The sequence below is a fragment of the Periophthalmus magnuspinnatus genome, chromosome 23 (assembly GCF_009829125.3).
Source record: "Periophthalmus magnuspinnatus isolate fPerMag1 chromosome 23, fPerMag1.2.pri, whole genome shotgun sequence".
Taxonomy (NCBI): domain Eukaryota; kingdom Metazoa; phylum Chordata; class Actinopteri; order Gobiiformes; family Gobiidae; genus Periophthalmus; species Periophthalmus magnuspinnatus.
The window spans coordinates 9,324,952-9,349,173 of NC_047148.1; the positions used below are offsets into that span (position 1 = coordinate 9,324,952).

Here is a 24,222-nt window from a genome sequence, read left to right on the forward strand (position 1 = left end):
GTGATGCTCCGGGAGGGAGGGGAGGGGGGATGCAGGAACGGGGGGGAGGAGGGGAGGAGGGGGGAGGAACAACATCTTCCAAATAAAAAGACTGGCCAGCTGTTGTGAGACTTTGACAAACTGTCCACATGACGAGCTTTTACTTCGGAATTGAGAAGTGACGGAGTGATTACAGTTGAGCTAATTGTGAGTGTGTGTGGATCCCCAAGCTGTTCCCATTCGGAGGTAGAATATCTGGTCACTGGTCTGTCACAATCGGCATTCACACTCATGGTAACTCCCATTTCAAAATCATGAATAGTTTGATTCTTTAACTGGGGAGATTCAATTTGACCAAGGAATGACGTGGCACCACAATTTTGGATTCAAACATGCAAATAAGGCTGCGCAATTAGTCAATTTGTTTTCTAGATTCAGGAATTTCTAAGGCATTTCAATCAAGAGGTCCACAGTCTGTCGAAGAATGCGGTTTGGAGCAGAGTTCACACTTTGGAAGGATAAATTTGAGCGTTTTTGTGTTAAACGCTCAAATTTTGATCAAAAGTTGCAGTGTTTGTGTTCATAGAAATGAATCGAAAGTCATTTGAAATTTCTTTTTTAATAGCACAAAATAAAAATGAAATTGAAAACTGCGATGGATCAACGTGACGATAAAAACCTAGATTACTTTTTTGTATTTTTTATCGCACAGCCCTACTTATAAACAACTTTCCTTTATCTGCTCTTTGACACCGCACTGAATCATTTGCGGAGATTTGAAACTTGAAACGCCATAAATGCTGTCATTTTAAAACACTTTTGAAAGATGACACTTTTCGCATTGTTTTCTCCTCTTTCTCTCTACTCCTCCTCCTCCCCCGTCTCCCTCCCCCGGTCCTCAGCAGGTCCAGGGCCAGCTGCCTCCTCTGATGATCCCCGTGTTTCCTCCAGACCAGAGGACCCTGGCAGCAGCCGCAGCTCAGCAAGGCTTCCTCATGCCTCCGGGATTCAACTACAAACCCGGCTGCAGTAAGTACCACACTAGTGCAAATCAAATCAACTGCAGGTAGATTAAAAGAGGGCAGAACTATAGTGAAACACACACACACACTAAGGCTGGACTCACACTTGCCCTGGTTTAATCCTGGTTTTGTCCTAATGTAGACTTTTTCTGGTTTAGTCGTGGTTTAGTCATGGTCCAGTCCGAGTTTAGTTCTGGATTAGTTACAATTTGGATGTGGTGTGTGTGTAGCCTGAAAGTCTAGTACTGCAAAACTACTACAGAATCAATAACCCATTGATAAGTAGTATTCTATGGAGCCAATCTAAAGAACTCGGATGACTTTAGTAGTGTAGTACAGTAATAATGTCAACATATACGACAATTTCAAACAAACATATTACGGAAAAGAGTCAATATTTGATAAAGAAAACAGTTTTTTTTTTTTTATTCTAGCATCGATAGAAGATAGATAAAAGGTATTTAGTTTCAACACATTTTTTTTTTCAATTATAATCTGTGTACTGATTTTTTGACAGACCAAGAATCTGTATTAAGTGTTCAAGTTTCTATCAATTTTAACAGACAAGGTATTTGGCTCGAGTTCCCACACAGTCAGATTGTTTTCCAAAAGGCAAACTTGCCCTTATAATAACATGTCTCCTAATAGAAAAAGCAGTCCAAATACACCCCTTTCCTGTTTACTCTCTCTCTCTCCATCTCACTCTTTCTGTCTTTCTCTCATCCACTTGGCTCCTATCTTTTGTCTTGTCTATTTTTTGATGTAAAAGCAACAAATGACTTTTTTTTCTTTCTTTTTTTTTCTTTTTTTTTGGCCGTGGCGCTCCGGCTGTGTGGCAATGTGTTGTTTACCATGATACAGAGAGATAGAGAGAGAGATGGACAGAGAGGGAGGAGGTTCTTTGCCAGGGGATGCTGGGAATAAATGCCCACTGGGGGGTATCAAATTCGGGGAGGGGAAGGAGGGAGGGAAGTGACCTGCCCTAGGTTGTCTTCATATTATCACGTGATAGCGCCAAAAAAATGCATCCAAATCCTTCCCACACAAGAACTCGTAGCTTTGTCATTTTATCAAAAACTAAACGCTCAACTTTCAGACCCCACTCACCCGCTCGCCCCTCCCTCCTCTTCTTCATTTTCTTCTTCTTTTTTCTTGTTCTTCTTCTTCTTCACAGCTTCCCAAACAAGTTCGGTCCATTTTAATTAGTGCCATCTTTCACCCACGCCCACCATAGCCCACGTACCTACCCTTTGGAGGGGTGGGCATGTCTTTTCACAGCCTCCGCCAAACTCCAAGACTAGAGAAAGAGCCACACTTTACGCCAAGCTACAGCCAAGCCCTTGAGAAAACTCCCCTGGCAACTTTCAAACTTGTTGATGTAGTTTTTTTGTTTTTTTTGGTGGCTTGAAATAGGACATGTGTAGCATTGTGCTCCGACATATTTTTTCGGGTAGAGCTTTGAAGATATGAATAGACAGTATCCTCGCAGTATGTAGCCTGTCGTCTTAAAAACACTTGTTGAGCAGTAACACTATTTTTCTCAGAGCACAACATGTGACAGTGAGACATGGCGGTTAAAGACTTTGTTTAATCCGACAAAAAAGAGCTGGCATCGCGCAGGCATTATGTTGGCTTTGGAGAGAGGAGAGGAGCTGTGGAATCAGACGTGTGAAGACAAATATATAAGAAGGAGATCAGGCTATATTTGTGATGTATAAGATGTCAACAGAACTGTCACTTTGTAAAGTTAGAGGGAAGTTAAACAGACAAAAGAAAGTTAAAGACTGGGATGTGTAAACTGCGTAAAGTGAAACCAGAATTTTGTCTCTTCCTTTGCTATTCTGGTTTATCCGCTATCAGAAAGTAGTAATAAAAATAAGTATAAGTATAAATATATAGACACACAAAGGATACAGTAGCCATTTTAACAGAAATATTTAAGAGCGGTTTTAGCTTTCTTTTATATGTGACATTTTTAGGACTTTTTATCATTCAAAGATACAATATTTCGTGTTTGATTGCTATGGCAACTGACCTTTTTTTTTTTTTTTTTTTTCATTTTTTCATCTTTCATCTCTGGGAAATTGATACTCAGACAAACTTGATCCACAAGGGAAATTCCTCCCTCAAGTATTCCATGGTAAAACATTATCTAGATGACTACATTTGAAAGCTTTGTTACTCTGCGTAGTATTGTAAATATATTAGTTTTTCTCACATAACAAAACAGTCATCCCTCTCAAGACTTCTGTGTTTCAAATGAAAATCCACTTAAGTGTCTGCCTGTCATAGAGCCAAGAGCAACATGTATCTTTCCCTCTGTTCCTCTCCCTTTTGTCAGTGCGACCCCCAGGAGCAGCATAAATATCCCTGTTTGTCCACACAGCCTCTCTGAGAATACACAGCCCCGGAATTATTCTTTAATCCAGGCGCTTCCTCTCCGCTGCACAAGAATGTCTCAGTTTTGAGTGGTCCGGGATGGGAAACTATGTCGGAGGCAACGTCTGGTTTATGCCACATCAGGACACGCAGAGAAGAGGGAGTATTGGTGAAGGTCAACGGTCAGGGGCCGAGAACAACAGGGTTCAAGATCAGTACAGTCCCAGGATCTGTTCAGCATGTTTATCTTTTGGGCGATAACAATATGAAACATGAATGTCTCAATCATTTTAAGTTGTTTTTAGTGGTCTAAACTTATTCCTCAAACTTTCCAAAGGCGTTCCTAGCGTCGCAATCATTCCATGTGATGAGGCCAGGACTGTCATTCGGTCTATGAATATCTTAAGATAACTAATACATAAACTTGTCTTCTAAATTGCCAATAATGTAACTTTAGAAGGCTGGTCATCTTTATGCTGCAATAAAGGTCATATTGGCCTTTATTGTTCAGTTTCACATTAAAATATCAAGATTTAGAAAAATAAATAGTTTTAGAAGTTAGTTAAAGAAGCATTTTTTTGTTTTTTTTTATTAGGAAAGACAATCCATCTTTGAACAGGAATGGGAGGGGGACAACATTTATGTCCTATTTATAACTCCATCCTCAAACCTAAATCAAAACAAGGGAAACAATAGTTATACCCAGTATGCTAATAGAGTGAGAGCACCCATTAGGGGCCTGAACGATTATGCAAAATATGATTCAGGCACAGCTCATGCTTAGTGCAATTTAATAGACCTGGCTAACAAACGGAAACTCTAAACAAATAGGTGTGTTAGCTTCAGATAGAAAGCGATGTCCATCAGTAATCAGGCCAGAACTGAAGAAGCAGCTTGGATTAGCAGCAAAACGTCTTCACTAAGTTATGTATTCATGTTATGAGCAGTATAGAATACACAGTAGTCCATGCTTTATGCTCAAATAATAGTTGATAGCTGTGGTCTGTAGAAACCGTGTTGGTAAAGTTAGTTATATTAAAGTTTGATTTGATTATTTTAACAAAATCATGTAATTTTAAGAAGCACTTAAGTGATGCGGCAAAGTTTGGTGTACAATTTTTCATCTTACAACAAGTTAAGTCTCCTTTTTGAACATTTCCTTCAGAATTATGAGTGAATTAAAACGAACTTTGCTCATTGTTGTACCTATAATGACGCAGAGTAGAGCTGGCCTGTCTCTCTCCGACCTCTTCACCTGCCTCTGCCTCTGCCCCTGCCTTTATTCTCTGACCTTTCTGTCTCTCAGTAATTACGCCGGCCTTATACCCGCACCTGGACACACCAACGCTGTCCCCCTGCAAGCTCAATGCGTTTCTGTCATCTCCTCTCCTTATCCATCCATCTTTGTGTATCAACTTTGAAAGATAGAAGATGGAATTGAGAGAAAAAAGCCAGGCAGTTTGTATAGGAGTCGTGGACAAAATGGCCGAACAGAAAAGGGCAGGATTGGTCAGTGGTAGCTCTTAATTACAGAGCGTTATCACAATCCCCTCACCTCGCCGCTCTTTGTCGGAGGGTATTAAGGAGGACGCACACAATCAGGCTTTTCATTAGGCCCGGTGCACAGCTCACAAAGGACTATGGCGTTAGCAGCTGCTCTCTCTCTTTCTCTGTGTTTCTCTGTCTCTCTCTTTTTCTCTCCTGTGTTTCGGCAGAGAGAGAGAGAGAGAGGGGCAAAGGACCGGGAGTTGAGAAACTTTAGTAATAAGGATGACAGTGAACAGACAAGCCTTTATGAACACGATCAGCTGGCTCAACCTCTATTGTTGTGCAATTGTGTTATGCAACGAGTATACAAGTGGAGGTGGATGTCTGAAGTACAGTTACAGAATAATTCAAAATGGCAATAATTTACATTTACACAAAGTTGCAAGTGTTTATTTTTTATCAGATTGCTACTTTAGAGCTCAAAATATGCAAAACAGGTCATTACTCTATACTGGGACAATATGGTGTTCCTTAAAATTAAAAACATAAAAGAAAAATAAAAGGCAAAGAAGGGAGAAGAGAAAGAAGGGAGAGAAGGAAAGGGGTAAAAAAAGAAAGGGAACAAAGTAGAGAGGAAGGAAAAGAGGAAAAAAGAAGGAAGGAAAAGAGGGAAGAAAGGTAAAAGAAAATGGAGACTCAACCCTGAAGCTGAATGTTTTAACTTCATAACTATACTCACTCATTCATTCATTTTACCTGCTCAATAAGAAAACATTAGCTCATTGTCAGCCCCCAGTCCACCCCCTCAACCCATCCGAAGCTCTGATAATTGTTTTATTTCATTTTCTTGTCTGTTTCTTTGTCTCCTGTGCGTGTTTCTATCTATTGTCAAGTCCTGTTATGTTTTGTACTGTATTGTTTTTTTTTTCCTTAAATAAAATAAAATAAAATAAAATAATAATAAATATATAAACACATTAATAATAATAATAATAATAATAATAATAATAATAATAATAATAATAATAATAATAATAATAATAAAGAGGATATTACTGGACAATATACTTTTATGTGTACAAATGTTATCCTTATTCGATTATATATTTTGTGTGTTTCAGGTGATCCTTACCCTCTGCAGCTAATCCCCACAACGATGGCTGCTGCTGCTGCTGCCACACCAGGCCTTGGTCCCTTACAACTACAGGTAAACCAACAAGTCCACACCAAAAATATGACTGTTACACGTGAGTAAACATTTGAAAATAATTTTGGAAACGTAACAGTAAAAAAAAAGTTAAAATTCATGTACACCCCACTTAAGCTGTGTCTAGACTGACAGACTAGACAAATATCCACAAGTGTTGATCATTCATGACAGAAAATACACTTCCTTTTCACTCGACCGGCCCCAGTGGGAATAAATCTCTTCAGCTCTTCGGCGTTCACAGTGCACAGGACACAAATAGAGTCACAACTGTCAGACCGTCCCTGAGTGTGGACAGAGGGGCGATCCCATAAAACCAAATCTGTATCATCAGAAATCACAGGGAGATGACAAGTGGGGGACTGGCCTGGGGACTGGATGTGGATCAGGTTTAGACAGGACTCAGAGCTTGGCCCTAATGTGGAGCGCCTGCTAAAGACATCTGGAGAAACCATCATGGAGAAATATGTTTTATTGAAAGTTATTATTGCAGATGTTGTCCACAGGTTGTCAGCATTGTTTAATTTCAAGGCAGATAGGACACTTTGAGTTCATTAGGACCAGGATTATCTGTTTATCTGCAATCTGATTCTATAAAAAATCGAATTTGAATCATGTTGTTTGTTTTAAATTACGCTTATGATACACCCAGAATATAAAATAAATACCATACACACATTTAATAAAATAAATAACTTTATTATATTATAGATGCAATTAATTCGGTTCATAGGTAAAGGGAGAGAGAGTACAAAATTGTTGTTGTTATGCCCAAACATGACTAAAATATAGTTATAAATAGAATGCTGACAGTGAATATGAACAAACCATTAGTGAAGTGGAACATACTGTCACTAATATCCACAATGCAACACCATCTGGAGCAACAATGATGATCAAAACAGACAAACTTTTAGCAAGTCTTACGCCGTTTACGATACATGGAAAATCCTGACTCGAGGGCCCATTCTGACCACCTCACTCACTGGACTGGTATAGCAATAGGACAGGTACTGCACGTCTGCACGTCTGCTCCTCTGCTCGGAAACAAAGCCGTAAATCTGAAGGACGAGCATGGAACGGGCCAAAAAACATCCGATAAAAAAATCAAACGGACATCTGCTGCTTTTATTAAGAAGTGTTGCGTGTTAGCATGACATGAGAGTAACAAAATCCATGTATTCATTACACTGAATTTTGGAATAATTGAGGTGACGATAGATGTGCATTTTGTTGTAAGTTTCTTGAAATTTCCTTGTATTAATTATGTTGTTAAAATAAAAAATTAAAACAAGGAACTATTCGGGAACACATTGAAAGACGTCATAGATCTCCAAATCCAAACTAGTTACAAGTTCTCGAGATTAAAATTATGAAATCAACTAATGTAGTAACTTTTTTGGATATTTTGTAGTAGCGTTTAACTGCACGACATCATTATTCTTCTACCTTCTACCAATTTTGGTTCAAATAAACAGTAGCAGACCCCACATCCTCAACGAGCACTTTAGGACCCTTGGGACACCCCCATGGGTTAAGAGGTAGCGCAGGCGTCCTCTCAGCTGCCTGTCTGAAACACATTAACCTTATGTTCAGCACTTGGCCTTTCTGTCTCCCTCTGAAATGTATTATCATAAAATGGGACGTATGTATTGGAGAGAAACAGCTGCACGTAGACCATACATATATGTTAAAACGGGGAAGGGAATCTGAATCACTTAACGTTCACACACACTGAATTATGGGAAATATAGGTTAAAGGTGAGGGAGAGTATATGCTGTACATGTGCACCTGTCAGCTGAATGGCGAGCATATGTTTTACAGTGTGGAGAGAGAGGAGCAGTGTAAATCAGTTGTCCCCTGTGAATTATGAACATATGAAAGTTCAAAAATCATGGCTTGTATCATATATTATCCTATATGTTTTTCACTAATTCACACTAATTTAAAAGGAGTACATTTGCATTGCGTCTAATCTATTAGGGTTATCTTACCAAAGTTATTGCTACGAATTATCTGTGTAACGTTGTAAAAAGTAACCATGATATTATTCAAAGCTAGCACTCTATGCACTATGAATTGCTCTGATAACAATGAGCTTGGATAATTTAAAGAAGAATTTTGAAATGCACGTTATTTGTACAGGCCACCTAAGTTGGAAACACATTTCACAAAACTACAAGTAATAAATCCGCACAAAGCTTTCCATGGGTTTCAGAAGCATGATGAGAAAGTAGAACTGTTGCCATAGAGATTTTAAAACTAAATATTACATCTTTTGAATAGAAAAAGCCCTCAAAATGTTGCAAGTACCATGAAAATGAAATCCATAGGTTTACGTTGATAATGCTAGATACTATTCAATGCATGCAAATAGAAAAGTCTCAATCATTATTATATTTTTGGGTCTAGAGCTTGAGATACAAAAACATCTCAGTTTCAGATTTGTGGCTGACAATCATCCCAGAAAACATATGCAGAGCAGATTAAGGCTCTGTCAGAAAGAAAGGGGATTTCAGGATTTCCCAATGCGACTGCAGATGTCTCTATGTGGCTGCGTTTCCTCTGGGACCATCATGCACCCTCATTTGAGACATTTCAGTTGTAAAGACGAGACATGACGTTTGATCAGGTCGCCACGGAAACACTTACTGGCAGAAGAGGGCTGTATGTGAATAACCAGAGCACAATTGACTCAAAGTAATTGTACAAGGTAGTTATCAAGAACAAGAGTGGTAATAGCAACCTTTGACCATTTCTCAAGGTATTTTTGAGAATAAGAAGATGCCAAGACAGGTACAATTATTTCCATACTGTGTAACATTCAAGGCAAGGCTATTACATCCCCATAGAGACAAGCTGAAAACTTACATAGTGAACCTTTAATTGAATACTGTATATACTATAATTAAATAGAAATTAGTAATGAACAATGCAACTATGTATCCAATATAGATCGATCTTGTTATTCTCACGAACTTTCATGATGGTCTTCTCTGTAATCCCACGTGTGAAATGATGCCATGACAACTCCGAACTCTATGGCCATAATAAAGAGGCCCAGCTTTAAAATAAGTGCACCCCTCAGTGATATGTGCTAATCTCTTTATGATTTTAACCCTGTTCTACATTTTACACTTCCTTCACACATCAACCCATCACGACTGCTCTCAAAGTCAGGGGCGGCTTAGCATAAAATAAAGGTCTTTTAAGGCAATAGTGCTCTGAGTGTACAAGGTTGGCATTTAGCGCCTTAATCTGGGCGGATAAGTGAGACATTGTGCATTAGAGCATGTTAATCTTGCTCTATTGACCCCCATCATATCATTGAGACCATGCACAAGTCATAAATGCACTGCAGAAATGATGTATGTAGTTATTAAGTATAGTGGTAGCAATACTAGTTGGAGTATCAGTAATAATAATAATAGTCATTCATAGTAGTAGTAGTGGTAGTAGTAGCAGTATCATAACATAACAAACACAGCACATATGGTCTATGGTCAAGGTAGGGTGGCGCAGCCTGCATTTAATACCAGATAAAAATGTACAGAAGTCATTTTCGAGGATTATGATGACATGAATACAGAAAAGAGAGATGAGGGGATAGAGGTGTACTTGGGTAGCAAAAGAGTGTGTGTGGCATTGAAATAAAGAGGGTCAATGGCGCAGGTCAGGCATCATATGGAGAGGCAGATGTTGGAACATATTGTCCTGGATTACCATACCCTACACCGGGGGACGAACGAACCCACAACAAAATGGCAGGGAGAAGAAAAACATGAAAGAGGGGGAAATAGCAAAACACAATTGGTAAACAAGAAATCAATTTGAACTTGTTTAGCTGCAAGAACCGCTTATCTTGAAGAGAAACTGGGCAGCTAAGCATTTACCTGGAAATTGGTTTAATTCCAGATATCACCTACTTAGCTTAGAATAGGTCTAGTTCAGTGGAAATGTGGTTCTGCGATACCATGATGTAAATGTGAAATCTATACACAATAGTGAGATAATTGTGAGGCACGGGTAAGCAGTTTCAAAATAATCTTACAATCCTTGAGAATGTTGTTCTTCTAGCATTTGTTTGTCTGCTTTCACAAAAAATATAACCCAACTAAGATGGTCAACATGGTCGACATGCTCCAGTTGCAGGTTGCAGATTCAACTGGTCAACAGTAAGATACAAAAATATTGTAGTTAATGTAATCTAATTGTATTATATATCTTGGTCTCATCAGACCAGAGAATATTACTGCTCGCCATCTTGGAGTCCTTCAGAGTATTTTTTTTAGCAAACTCCATGCGGTCTTTCATGTGTCTTGCACTGAGGAGAGGCGTCCGTCAGGGACTCTGCTATAAAGCCCCGACTGGTGAAGGGCTGCCGTGATGGTTGACTTTTTAGAACTTTCTCCCATCACCCATCTGCATCTCTGGAGCTCAGCCACAGTGATCTTTGGGTTCTTCTTTACCTCTCTCACCAAGGCTCTTCTCCTCCAATCACTCAGTGTGGCCAGACGGCCAGTTCTAGGAAAGGTTCTGTTCATCCCGAACGTCTTCCATTTAAGGATTATGGAGGCCACTGTGCTCTTAGGAACCTTAAGTGCAGCAGAAATTTTTTTGTAACCTTGGCCAGACCTTTCCACAATTCTGTTTCTGAGCTCTTCAGGCAGTTCCTTTGACCTCATGATTCTCATTTGCTCTGACATGCACTGTGAGCTGGATGGTCTTATATGAACAGGTGTGCGGCTTTTCTAATCAACTCCAATCAGTATAAGCAAACACATGTGAACTCTAATGAAGGTGTAGAACCATCTCAAGGATGATCAGAAGAAATGGACAGCACCCAAGTTAAATATATGAGGGTCACAGCAAAGGGTCTGAATACTTGTGATATTTCAGTTTTTCTTTTGGAATAAAAAACAAAAATCTAACAATTTTGGTGTTTCTCTGTCAATAATAGGGTGCTGTGTGTACATTAATGAGGAAAAAGAAATGAACTTAAATTATTTTGGCAAATAGCTGCAATATAACAAAGAGTGAAAAATTTGAAGGGGTTGGAATACTTTCCATACACACTATATAGTTTCTTTATAAACAATGGGATAATGCTACGCCCAAGCCACTGACTCTGACAATACGGACAGAGGCAGGCTGCTAATCTGAGTAAAGCTGCAGATTATTGACCGAACGCACACACAGATCCTCATCTCTTGAGAAGATGGGAAAAACAGCAGGCTGGACAATGGACAAGTGGCTTACTGTCTGTTTGTGCTGTTAGATGGATTCTCTCTGTGTCAATAGGACTAATACAAAACAATCAGTGGCATGACTTCACTCATGCCAGTCCAATAGTCAGCCTCCACCTCTTCAACTCCCGTCAATAGAGAGGGGGTCAAAGGTTATGTGGTGTGTTCACGGACACTATATTGTCATGTTCAAACACAGTGACAGAGAGTACATGGTGAAGCAGCACATACCCCTGCCCTCTGCATAAAAGAACCCCATAAATGTCAAATTGAATGTGTGACCCTGACAGCGACCCAAACCTAACCCCATCTCCAAAAACACATCTGGACCGCGGACAATGCAACAATACAGTCAAAATTTACTGCACTAGACATTCTATAACCTTATATGACTGATGCTCTGCAGTAGGTTCTAAGTTAGCATGCTAGTTGCACGACTTATTGTGGTGAATAATTAGAATGTAAGGAAGGGGTTTGTACCAAATTTCTCAGGATCTAACCCTTGATTGTCTATATTTTCATGTTTTCTTTTACAGAGCGACAATAAAAACACAATATATTTACCACATTTTTTATCATTCCACCGTACTTGACCATGTAGTGCAGGTTTGATCTGACCCAATACAAAGGTGCAAATGTACAAAAAGAAAGATATTAGCTGGATGTGTCAGCGGTGTGCCCGATGTTGGATACTGGGCGACTAAGTGACATTTCACATTCCAGAGTCCAACCAACCACCCTCTCACGCTCCCCCTCACACCCCTCCCAAACACACCCCTCCCTCCCTCCCCTCTTTTCCCTCCCTCCCTCCCTGCCCTGTGCTTGTGCTCCCTCGGTCACCCCAGGAGGCTCTGCGCTGTCACTTCCTGTTTGTTGACATACATGTGGCTGTGGCGGCCATGCTCTAGGCCGGCTCTGCGTCGCCTTAGTCCTCTCCTATGTGCGTATGTGTTTATGTTGTGTGTGCGTAGCTCGTATCTATGTGTGTGCGTGTGTGTGTGTGTACCATTGCCCATTGAGCAGAGCCTCTGAGTGACGGGAGCTGGCCTTGTAATGGAACTCAATTCACTCCACAAATAAAGAGGTCTTTGAACAGAGCAGTGGTCCGAATACACAGACACACACACATATGCAGCCCGTGTGGTCGCGCTCGCCGGGGGGTCAGGCTGAAGGGGTGAGGGAGGGGGGGCAGAGGAGGAGGAGGAGGAGGAGGAGGGGGAGAGGAGGTCATGGTGGTAGGGGTGGGTTATGGTTGGCTGGGCACACAGTGAAGCTAATTGAAGAGAAATGAGCGACAACAAGAGGCTGATCTGATCTTAGCGAGAGGGTTCACGACACGATCACCTGTGGCAACGCCGGCCGACACACCCACCTGCTGGAGACACATTCACGTGTTTTATAATCATATTTTGGAAATTCCTTTCTATGTGGAAGTTATTATTTGGTTAACACTTTGAAATAACTGCACCTTGAGCCTTAATAAAGTGTGAGTAAAGAATGAATTTATAATGAGCAAATAACATATTAAGTCTTAGCTTTATTAAGGCAAATTAAATCTAGTTATTATGTGTCAGCATTATTTGAAACAACCATTCCGATAAACATGGCAGTTAACCACCATTACCATGTGAAGTTAGACCATGTTCACTAAGTTTCCAAAATTAAAACAAATATATATATATAATGAGTGGGAGACTGATGAGGAATGTAAGGAAAAACAGAGACCAGAGACTCAGAACTAAAATGAATCTCAAATAGAATTTCTCAAAGAGCAGATTAGTTGTTTTTGGCTGGTGTGGTCAGATATTGTTCACATTTAAATAATTAAGTTTGAGTTTTAAATAGTTAAAAAAAGATAGAAAAAAGAAAACATTAGCGTTGGAATGAGAGTGACAGTGAAAAGATGATTTTAAATTCCGGTCTTGGTCCAAAAAGTGGTGCTTTGTGCCTGGTGTGCGTGGTGCCAGTCAGCGCGCTGTGTTCCTGCTGATGCAGAAGATAGACGTCTTTATTGAAGATCGCGGTGGAGCAGGAGTTACTGTGGCCGACACATCTCCTCCTCTGCCATTTGCATAAACCAGCCTTTGTTTGACGCCGGTGGACAGCAGCCAAGCGCCAACAGAAGGACGAAGCAAGTTAAACTAAAAAAAAAAAAAAAAAAAAGCATGGGATTCTTCCAGAAAAATCCTCCAGCAGAAATAAATAATAACAATTATAAGTATTGAAAAACAACACATCAGTAACCGGAGCTCTGAGGATAGAAAGACAATCCAGAGACACAACACGGCGTCTTAGAGATTTGTATTAGCCACATGAAAGTCAGTGCAGAAGGATTTGTGGAGGCAGATAGAAATGGTTTTGAATATTGAAGCGCCTCCAAGTTAATGTTGCTGTGGAAATACTGGCCAGAGACTGTTTTGTGTGATACAATGCTATTGCATAAATATCCTGGTTTGTTCCCACCATAACAGCGCACACCATAATGCTTTTTGTTTAATTGGAAATTAATTAAATACATAAATAAGAAGCGGCGAAACCTGTTGTTTTGTTTCCCCACAGCAGTTATTGAGTCGATTCATCCTGGTTTGGGGCTTATTGTACATTATTGTATTATTGTATCTTGCGTGTGCGTCTTTATCAGGATTTAAACGGAGAATGGAGCAACACTTCTGGCACGTCCCATCTGGCGCGTGGCTTCACAAATCTCCCAGTCTCTCGCTCAGTAGCCATCAGCATATTTTTTCACCTTGAGCCAAAGCCGGGTTTGCGTCGTGACCTCGATAGGCCTGAATGTTTTCTCTGTCTCCCACGATGCACCTGGAGGGGACAGGGCCATCTCCTGTCCTGTCAGAGAGGCTGTTAGCGCCTGTCCCATGGGGAGAGGGGGGCTGACGCTGCTGGAGATGTCCCTCTATCTCTCAGTGTCACACGAACTGCGGCCCACCACTAATGGCCTTTTCTGCGGAGCTTTTTAGTCATAGTCTTTTTGTTTGTGCTCTCTTGTATTCATTTATTCATGTCGGCCCTTTCTTCTCCTCTTTCTTCTGGTCTCCTTACTGTCCCTCTTCCCCTCCTCTCTCTCTCTCTCTCCACTCTCTCTGACCTTGCAGCAGTTGTATGCCGCTCAGCTGGCCGCCATGCAGGTTTCTCCGGGAGGGAAGCAGCACGGAGGCAGTCTGGCCTCTCAAGCCAACCTGGGCGCGCACTCACCCCCCTCCAACACACACCTACAGAGTGACAAGGGACGCAGCTCCCCGCCACAGGGCAAGACCAAGGTAAAACGAAGAGAATGGGCGGGGCTTTGAACAGCAGAAAGGCCAAAGAATGACTACACGCACATGACCCATAGCCAAAATAGTAGTGCAGGTCAGGTGTACTAGAGTTTGATCAGTGAAGGGGAATTAAATATCTTAGCAGACTTCGCCCCTAATGAACTAGTCCTCTAGAGTCTATTATACACAAAATTATTGGCTCAGGTAAAATTTTCTTTGGCCTTTCTTTTATATTTCAGAGTTCTTGTCTTGTTCATGGCTGCAGTGCATGATGATTGAACTTGTTTCTTGCACCATTTCATTTTTGTATGAGCACTGCACTTCCTCAAACTAATTCACACCTTGGAACAAACTTTCCATCTACAACTTTATCACAACTCCAGCTGCTTTCTCTGAGACTTTGGGGAGGTGTTGGTGTTTGTGGTATTTTCTCGGCTGGCTGACCATTGGACTGAAGGAAGGTTTCTGTGCATCCAAGTGGAAGTCTATGAATATCTGCTTGGCATAAGAGGTTACCCCAGTCACACCAGCCCAGTGCCCCTTGTCACCTCCACATCACTGTTCACCTAAAGCAGAACGATATAAAACACACATTTGGATCCCAGGAAGTGTTGACAAAAACTACATTGTGAGTTTATGTGATTTATACTAGATGTAATATTAATCTAAATTAGTGATATGAATTATGATAAAATATTGAGTCGCTCACAAATTGCAATGTAAAAACAGTTCATTTTGGCACATAGAATGGCAACAAACTCTAAAACATAATAGATAATAGTACTAACTGTGGCAATTGTGGCCAAATATTCAGATTTTCGTATAAGTGAAATAAAAAAACACTATTAATTATATAGCATCACGTGACCCCAACCTCATGATCACCTTAAACTGCCGTATTCTTCTTCCCCTCTATAAGTTTAGACCTCTTTTCTACTTTTCCTCAGATCCCATGGCTGCAGGCTTGTTGTGTCCCAGATTAATGTTTGTGGTTGACCCCAAATCCCACACCCCAGTCTCCCAGTCCACGCGCCCCTTTGCTCGGCCCCCTGACTCATGTCCCATTAGCATATATATGGACTTGTGCAGTGGTGGGGCAGTGGAAACCGTATTGGCCTCCACGGTCAGCTAGCCCACTCCTGCTGGACTTGCATGGCCCGGGACAGGCCCCATGGAGCCAACATGGCAGACTGACCGCGGTGCCATTTTGGAGCTGGTCCCTTGTGTTGTGGCACTGTTTGTGGATATAAAAGGATGGACATTAGATTAGAAGTGCTTTGTTCTATAAATACAAATAGGACTGAATACTAGAGCTTCACAATATCCGGAAATATTGCGATACGGCCCTTAAGAACTGCGATATTGATATTATTGTGATTTTTGAAAACACTTTTTAACATGATGATTATATTTAAACAAAAATGGTACCAGTCAAAAGTTTGGACACACCATTTTTGGATATTTTTTTCTGAATTTTGACTACTTTACACATTTTATATACATACAGAAGACATCAAATATATGAAGTAAGATATATGGAATTATGTAGTAAATAGAAAAGGTATTTATATTCAGATGCTCAAAGTAGCCACCCTTTGCTTTGTCGAAACATATTTTGCAGAATTAATAAACTGCTTTCTTTATTCTATATATCTTGCTTCATATAATTGATGTCTTCCTTATGTATAAAATGCAGAAAGTAGTAGAATTGAAGGAAAAAAATCTGCGAATGAGATGTTGTGTCCAAACTTTTGACTGTCATTGTATAAACTTTCATCTGTTTGTCAAACTCTGTTAAAATAAAAACTTAACAGAGACAAAGCCATGGCCAGTTTAGGACTTAATATGGAAAATCCTAAATAAAATGAGCCTTTTGTAAGTTTCCATAGACATAAAAATGTTAATTACTTCATTAGTCCTTTTATAGAGTCACTTATTCATTATCTATAAAATAAGTGTTGCTGTTAGGAGTCCCCATCTGCTTTTGTGACTTACTCTTTTCTTTTCTATGATAACTGCCCATAAAAACAAGACAACTCTTTTCCCTTATATGGTAAAACTAATGTAGTGGCAATGCTCAAATTCAGTCCAAGTTCTCATACCATTAATGTAATATCCATCCTACTCATAGCACAATTCCCCGTCCTATATTTATCCCTTAATACTAGTCCTTTATACTAGACTTCTGTGTCTTCTTTGAGCCTGTCCAGTGAAGCACGCAGCCTCTCTGTCCGCTCTCTTAGACTTTTTGTCATCTTTATTCTCAGGGCGGGTGAGTGACATGTATATTTCAGAGGTAGCTCCCCCCGGTGGGCAGCAGTCATTTAGAGACTCGGTGCTCACAGCTGTTTGGACTGAGGCGCACGATGCTTAAGTGCTTTACCCTCGGGTGGGACAGGGACACACAAACGCACGTGCCAAAATGCCTACACACACACACACACGCAGACACACACATAAATGGACAGGTGTACAGCCACAACACTTCACCAGCACAAATCACTGCAGTATACATGCTCCATTGTTGTACGCAAGAGTGGAGCTTCATGCATACATATTCACGCATATTCTACCGGACCATATGTATACTCAGTGCGGACAATCACGCACACTATACTTCTAACTTTGTACGTGACTTTTTATTGTTGAAAAGGCAATTTGAGCGAAGAACACAAATAGAAGTGATGTAATAATCTTAAAAATGCTCACTTTAGCGTGCAACATAGCAATGACACAATAATTTAGATTTATTAAGCAAATTTACAAAAAAAAAATCTGTTTCGAAGACAGAATTTTTTTAATGGATTGACTGATTGTCATTGTAAAGAAAAAGGTTAAATAAATGGTCAGCATACTTGATAAATTATAATAACTACAGTCTTTTTAAACTGTATTTTAGCATGAACATAGCTATCCCTCCACTGTCCCTAGACAAATCAACTTGGCACAACACATTCTTAATTAACCTCTATCTCCTTTAATAAGACTTGGAAAAAAAATTGAGAAACCAGCTTCTTCACACGTCCATAGTCCCCTCCATAGGCCCCCCTCCGCCCCGTCTCCCCTGGTGCCCTGCCTCTGTCCCTCTGGCTCTCACTGTCACTGGGCATGTCCCTTCTCTCGGAGCTGCAGACGATTTCAGCAGCCAAGAAACACCCACCAAGGCAATTGTATTAATTCAAGATTTGCACACGTCATGAGATTTAAGAGCCTGTTGAACAATGTGCCGACAAACAAATGGGTCCAAGCCTCTCAGCTCTCTACTGTCTCAACTAATTCCCCTGCACTGGCATAAAGCGCATTGGCCACCTTCCCACAATAGGATTTGGCTTGGCACTCACAAAACTCCCCAATCCTACTGTACAAGAGGCATTATCTATTTGTAATAAATATTTAAATGCTCCTGAACAGCCAAAGCTCACCATAATAAGGGTCAGGATTGAGAATATCCGATTCTCTTTCTCTCTGCCTGTTCTTTGGTCCATTGTCTCACTGTAGACATCATTGGGGGTCTCTGTGCATTTAGAAAGACTCCCTCTCTAATAAAGGACAATCCGGTTACGAACATGTACCATAGACATACTGCAGTTGGAGATTGTGCACAACCACACACATTTATAAGGGGCTTAATTGAGATGGTTTAATTGAACCAGCTTATAACCTGCAAAAGTCAGCCTTAATGAGTGGAGAATGTGCACTCAGACACGTGTTTTAGACATCACTGTGTTTCCTTCATCTAAGCAGCAATTAGACTAATGATATAAAAAATAATAACTATTTAGATTATAATAGATATTGAAGGTATGAACTTACTTGTAACTGATCAGTTATGGGTGACTCTGAATGCTTAAGGTGGGACTGCTGTTTATCGGTCTTTTAATTGAGTAGTTTTAATTACACTGAGTGGATGTGTGTGCATCTGGCCCCACAGCTCAATCTAATTCCTTTCTTCCTGTCATGTGATCCTCAAAGGCACTCCCTGATTGGATTAGGTCATCAGCAGGGGTGATGTTGCCATGACAATTAACATGATAAAGGCTCAAGGCTCCTTGTATGGTGGTCCACACCACATATGTGAGATAGTACTGATGGCTCATGTCAAACACACATGAACCTGGACCCGTGATGTTAAAGTTGAGGCCTTATGCAAAAGAGTGTGAGAGCCTGCAGTCTATGCAGTGACACTGACAGTGGCCTCACACACATAGTCTGCTGGAGCAGAGTATTGATCGGAGCTGAGTGCTGCTTGTCTGTGAGCCTGAATGTGTAGCTCACTGTCCCCTACACTCTCCACATTCACAGCCTTGAAGGTCCCTTGATTCTAATGGAGCAAGTGCACATTGAAGTGGCAGACACTGCTGTGGTGTTGGTCTCTTTTGTGGAGCATTTGTGCTTTGTCAGTACCAGACACTTTCAGATTCATTCCAAGGTCTTTCTCCACATGAGGAGGAGATTGTTCCTGTGCTGCCTTTGTGTTTGCATGTTGAGGAACAGCGTTCAGCGCATGTTTAGTGCAGCGTGCACGTGCATGTCCCTCCTCTGGCCTGAGTGAGGGCTTTGCTTGTGAAACATGTTGCATGTAAATGTCAGTGGTTTGCACCAAAATCTGTCATTTGTTTTTGTTTGTGCCTTATTTTTTTTCCGCTTGGACGCGGGCAGTGGCATGCACCGTGTCATAAGTCCCGCCAGGCTTGCCCTAGTGGCTCTGCATGGGCTGCTTTTAATAGGTCCGTGTTGAGTTAATTGCGTTAATCTGGATGAAGGAGAGCGAGGGTCCTCCCTGCCTCCTGTCTCTAAATTCTGACGCTGGTCACAGCAGGGAACTGTGCTGTTTTGGTTTTTGCAGGACAGTGAGGGTGCACAGCCACTGAACCTGTCGGCCAAGCCTAAGGCATCCGAGAGCAAGTCACCCACCTCCCCCCCAACTTCCCCACAGGTCCCTGCTGCCGCTGCTGCCAAGATGGGCCCGGGCTCCCTGAAGCACAGCATCGCCCCCTCCAGCATCGGAGGACCACAGGGCAGAGTCAGCTCAATAGGTAGGTCACCGCTACAACTTCTTCATGTTCAAGTTCAACTTCAAGTAAGAACTCAACACAAGACACAAGTGTTCACAGTCTGATCTTAAACTTAGATATCCGTAGAACTCAATAACCTTCAAACCTCCATCAGTGTGCTTTGAAAAACATCTACTGTGGAGCCGTCTGCTCATACTTTACCCATACCCACACATAGTCAATGGCCTTATTTGTCATATTTGAACACTGAGGGGCTTTCTTTAGCATTTTAGGTTGAAAATGATTTCTTGGTTTTCCTTAAATTTGGCCAGAATTCAAAATACACTCATTTATCCCACTTCCCATGTTGATTTTAAATCAACAATAGACTAAACATCGGAAACTGAGGTTGTTTTTGACCAAATGTCAATCTGTATTAGTGCCAGATTAAGCCTGGGCCCTATAGCGCGCCCAGTCCTTCATTATGGGAGTGTATAGGGCTCTATCTGCTTGAGTAGAGCACAAGATGGGCCATTGACCAAACGTGTTGTATTGAGCCTTGGAAAGAGGACGGCTTGGCTCTGCTGCTTTAGTGGTGCTTTCAAGAATACATTTCACCATTATTACCGGTGCCAGTGCTATAATCAAGCCGGGCCATATTGCACACATACATCAAATATGGCATAGACATGAATCACTATTTTGTGCCTCCTAATCCATTTCTTCACGCATTGCTGATAGTTCAAATATTACACATATGTAACAAGCTATAATTAGTGTTAGTGTTTAGCGTCCGTGTTGCTATTCGCCCCGGGGCTGCTTCATTGTTCCCTGTTTATTAGTGAGTGAATGAGACAGAAGCGGTTGGAGCTGAGGAGGGAAAGAGCGCTACAGAGATTCGGATTAGCACTTTTTTTCTGCGTGGAGGAATAATGTAGAGAGGAGAGGATGACAGACAGTCACTATCACCAATGAGATTAGACAAGCCTCTTACACGAGCCAGGACAGCGGCGCATTACTGACACAATGACAGCTAACACTCACTCACCTCCCATGCAATACGCTCTTAGTCATTTTTCCCCCTGTCTTCTTGGCTAATCTCACTGTTTTTCCTACAAATCGCCGGATTTAATATCAGATTAGTGGATTTGCAGTCCCAGATGTTTTTTGTTCGGAAAAATGGATTAGGCGGGTAAAGTTTGTGTGTGATCCTCCGAATATTTGTGTTTTTGTATTGTACGTTGCCCAGTTGTGGGAAAGGGTTCCATCTGTTGCCACAAATCAGGTCACAAGAGTATTTTTAATACAGTGTGTTATGATTGTCTTGACTATAAGAAACACTCAAGTTGGAGAGGAGTTCAAACTGATAGGTGGAAGGAAGAACATGTTGTCTCATATATATATAAATGTCTTCCAAGTTTACAAGTAGTACAGTTTTGTGTGCAGGACCGCTGTATAGATAATATAATAATATAGCATAATATAGCATAAGTGTGTAATGCAGATGTTTTGTCTCTACTTTGCCACCCCATGTCCATAGTTACTGTCTTACATTAAAGCAATGGTCAGTTAGGGCAAACTCAAGTGAAAAATAGTCAGTTGAGATTGTTGTGTTGTGTCAGGTATGAGTGTATTCCTGGAAAATTTAGCAGAATATTATTTTCTTCGTTATTAGTAACCATCAGCTCTTTCCGAGAACAGCCCTGCACTTTAGCAGAAACTTTTATTTTTACACTGATTATTTAGAGATTTAAGGAAATAAACACTAGGTTGGTCACAAAACATTTGCTATATTACTTGTACAGACACTGAGAAAGTGACAAGCTCACAGAAAACCAGCATAACAATGTATATCTAAACAAATGCTGGTATTATTATTGTAAACATATGTTGTACTGCTTGTGTGTAATGCTATTATTTTATTTGAAATATTTTAACTAATAACAATGCCCTTATTAATTCATTTATCAATTCATTTATTAATGCATTTGTCAAACAAAGGGGATTGGACAGATATTCCCAAAAGTATGAGCATAGTGTTTTTATTTCTTTATTCTTGGTTTTGATTTGGTGCCATATTAAATTACAGTGCCAAATGTGACTGTGTCTGTCACTGTCTGCTCCTGTCCCACACCTCTTCACTCCTCTCTGACACCCCCTAGAGGCGCCTCAATCTACCCCCACTTCAGCCATCTATCCATCCATCTATCGTCCTGTTCCAGCCTCATCTGAAGGCTTGTCATCGCCTGTACCTCTTGTTTCTATCACACTTGGATTTTTATTTTGTGTTGTCACAAAAGATGTCGTCCCTCTCGTTCTGAATCTTGGGGTGACAAAATGTATGAGAAATACTATTGACCTCTTACCTTATATGGGTCATCGCCAATTACAAGTCAGCTTCATTGCAAAAGATGATTTTATTTTATTAACTATATGATTAACTGCAACATACATCACTTACCTGTGTCAGTTTTGCTTGACAGTCTATGAGCTCTTAAAGCAGTTTGTGGTTTGTATGAAGGAATTCAGTCAAGCTTTTACAGTTAAAGAAGACATAACGTGTTTTTTTTTTTCTAGAATTTAGTAATCAACTCTGTAGATTGTTACTGGTAATATAAATGACTCCATTGACTGAAAATGCAAAAGGTCATGCCTCTTCACAGTGCCATTTCACTGTAGCAGAGTTTTATGTTTTGAATAACTGTTTAATTTACTCTGGGGAAGTGGTTGGAGATAGACAGTAGGCGAAAACAGACTTTTTTTTCTGAGTACTCAAGCCTTGGATGCAAGAAAAGCTCATAAAAGTTGATTTTGCATAATAGATTCCTTTTAAGGTAGATATGAAGTACCAATTTTATCATCTATATCATTCACTTTTCCACTACTGACCCATCTTTCAATAGTGGATTTATATGTCTCCATATTTTAACCCATTACCTTGGTCAAGAGTACTGACTGGAGAACTAGCCTAGTGCAGGTTTATGGGGAAAGTTGGTGCATTGTTTGAAACCCACACAAACACAGTGAGAAAATGCAAACTCTACAAAAAGAATACAATATAGTGTCTATTATGGTTCTGTTTTCGTACAAATTGTATAGATCTGAGCAATCTACTACACCCCCTTGCCCTGCCACAATCTGGATTACTAGTCTATCTGCCTGTCAGTTATTCTACACGACATCCCAGCACACACATGCACCCCTCCCTCTTTTATTTTTGACACCAGATTAAAATTGACTGCCATAATACCCCCCCTTCCCCCTTCCTTTTTGCAGTTATGACTTCTGAAAGAGTTCACGGCTCTGTCATTACCAATCTGAAGCCCTAATCTGGCCTGAGATGGCATTAGCGGTGCGGATTAGCGTCGATAAAGGCCCCATAAACTAACAGGGCTGATAGAGAGATACCGTTGCACCACACACACACACACACACACACACGCACGCACAGACATACACACACAAGCAGGGCAGAAATAAAAGAAATAATGGGAGACTGAGCTGGGATTTTAGTGCAAAAGCAAAGCAGATGTTCACATGGAAAATTAGCTTCTCAGAGAATAGTTGTGTGGACATCTATTCTTGACAGTGAAACGCAATGTTCGGACAAGGATTTCAGTTATAAAGTCTAATCTGTAAATGTCAGTGTCTATCAGTTTCAAGTAAAAATGAGTATGTTCTAAACAATGTGACGCAAACTTCATTTGCATCACATGACCATCATTTCCCAAAGATATATTATAGGAATCATAGTTGAAGATATTTGTATATTGTGCTACAAATTTAGTTTTTTCCATACTTTAGCCACATAAAAAAACTTGAAGTTACAAAAAAAGTCTAAATAAATAATAATAATAATATGTATTTAATAAGAAACACTACAAAAAAATAAACTTAGTATATTAAACAGCTTTGAATGTCAACAAATGAAGTTGTTTTTAATGCTTTCTATCAGTACTTTGTTTATCTAAGTTGTGTGTGAGACCTGCGGGCTGGTGGGAGCCGGTGGGCAGTTCGCACGTGTCTAAAGGCGCTCTGTGACTAAGGCTTAGCTCAACACTGACTCTATGTTTTTCACAGACAAACAACTGCCCTTCTCGAGCTTTATGCTAATGTCTTTACCTCATGGCTCTGATGAAAAGTATTTTTAAATAGTCCTCGTCACGCACACATCGTTGTTTTGTTTTTCTTTCCTGCTCCGTGTTTTTTTCCTATCATCTTGTTGATAATGTTCTGTGTGTGTTGTCCCAGCAGACCTGTTGTCCTCCCTGACCTCCGGGGCCTATTTGAATGATCACGAGGCTGTGTCCAAGGCCTTTGCAGAGGCCCGGCAGATGAAGGAGCAGCTCAAGAGAGAGCAACAGGTGCTGGACGCTAAAGTGGCAGCGGTCAGCACCCTTAGCCTCAACAACGGCCGTTCTGATAAGGTATGGCACCCAAATACACGTGGCAAGAATGTGTTCATGAACTGAGATCACGCAAGGCAGTGAAAGTTTCAACTGACGAGGAAAGCAGTCACCGACACTGAATATTTGAATCACTTTTTAATTATATGCTTTTTTATAATCCGTGGTTACTGGTTTATAAATATATGGAATAGCTGCGGAGCTGTAGCAATTGAATTTGTCCCAAGT

General features: G+C 40.6%; 1 protein-coding gene across 6 annotated transcripts in view; it reads left to right on the top strand.

Annotated features, from left to right (window-relative positions):
• Positions 1 to 24,222, top strand: part of sox5 (SRY-box transcription factor 5) — a 117,567-nt gene that overhangs the window by 83,057 nt on the left and 10,288 nt on the right. Inside the window, exons 7-11 of one of the 6 annotated variants that reach the window (XM_033988960.2) lie at positions 882 to 1,008; positions 5,990 to 6,075; positions 14,433 to 14,597; positions 19,441 to 19,630; positions 23,840 to 24,015. In XM_033988960.2, the coding sequence (XP_033844851.1) occupies positions 882 to 1,008; positions 5,990 to 6,075; positions 14,433 to 14,597; positions 19,441 to 19,630; positions 23,840 to 24,015 (744 nt within the window). The remainder of the gene's footprint in view (positions 1 to 881; positions 1,009 to 5,989; positions 6,076 to 14,432; positions 14,598 to 19,440; positions 19,631 to 23,839; positions 24,016 to 24,222) is intronic. The other 5 variants (XM_033988961.2, XM_033988964.2, XM_033988966.2 and 2 more) reach the window with 5 other exon arrangements.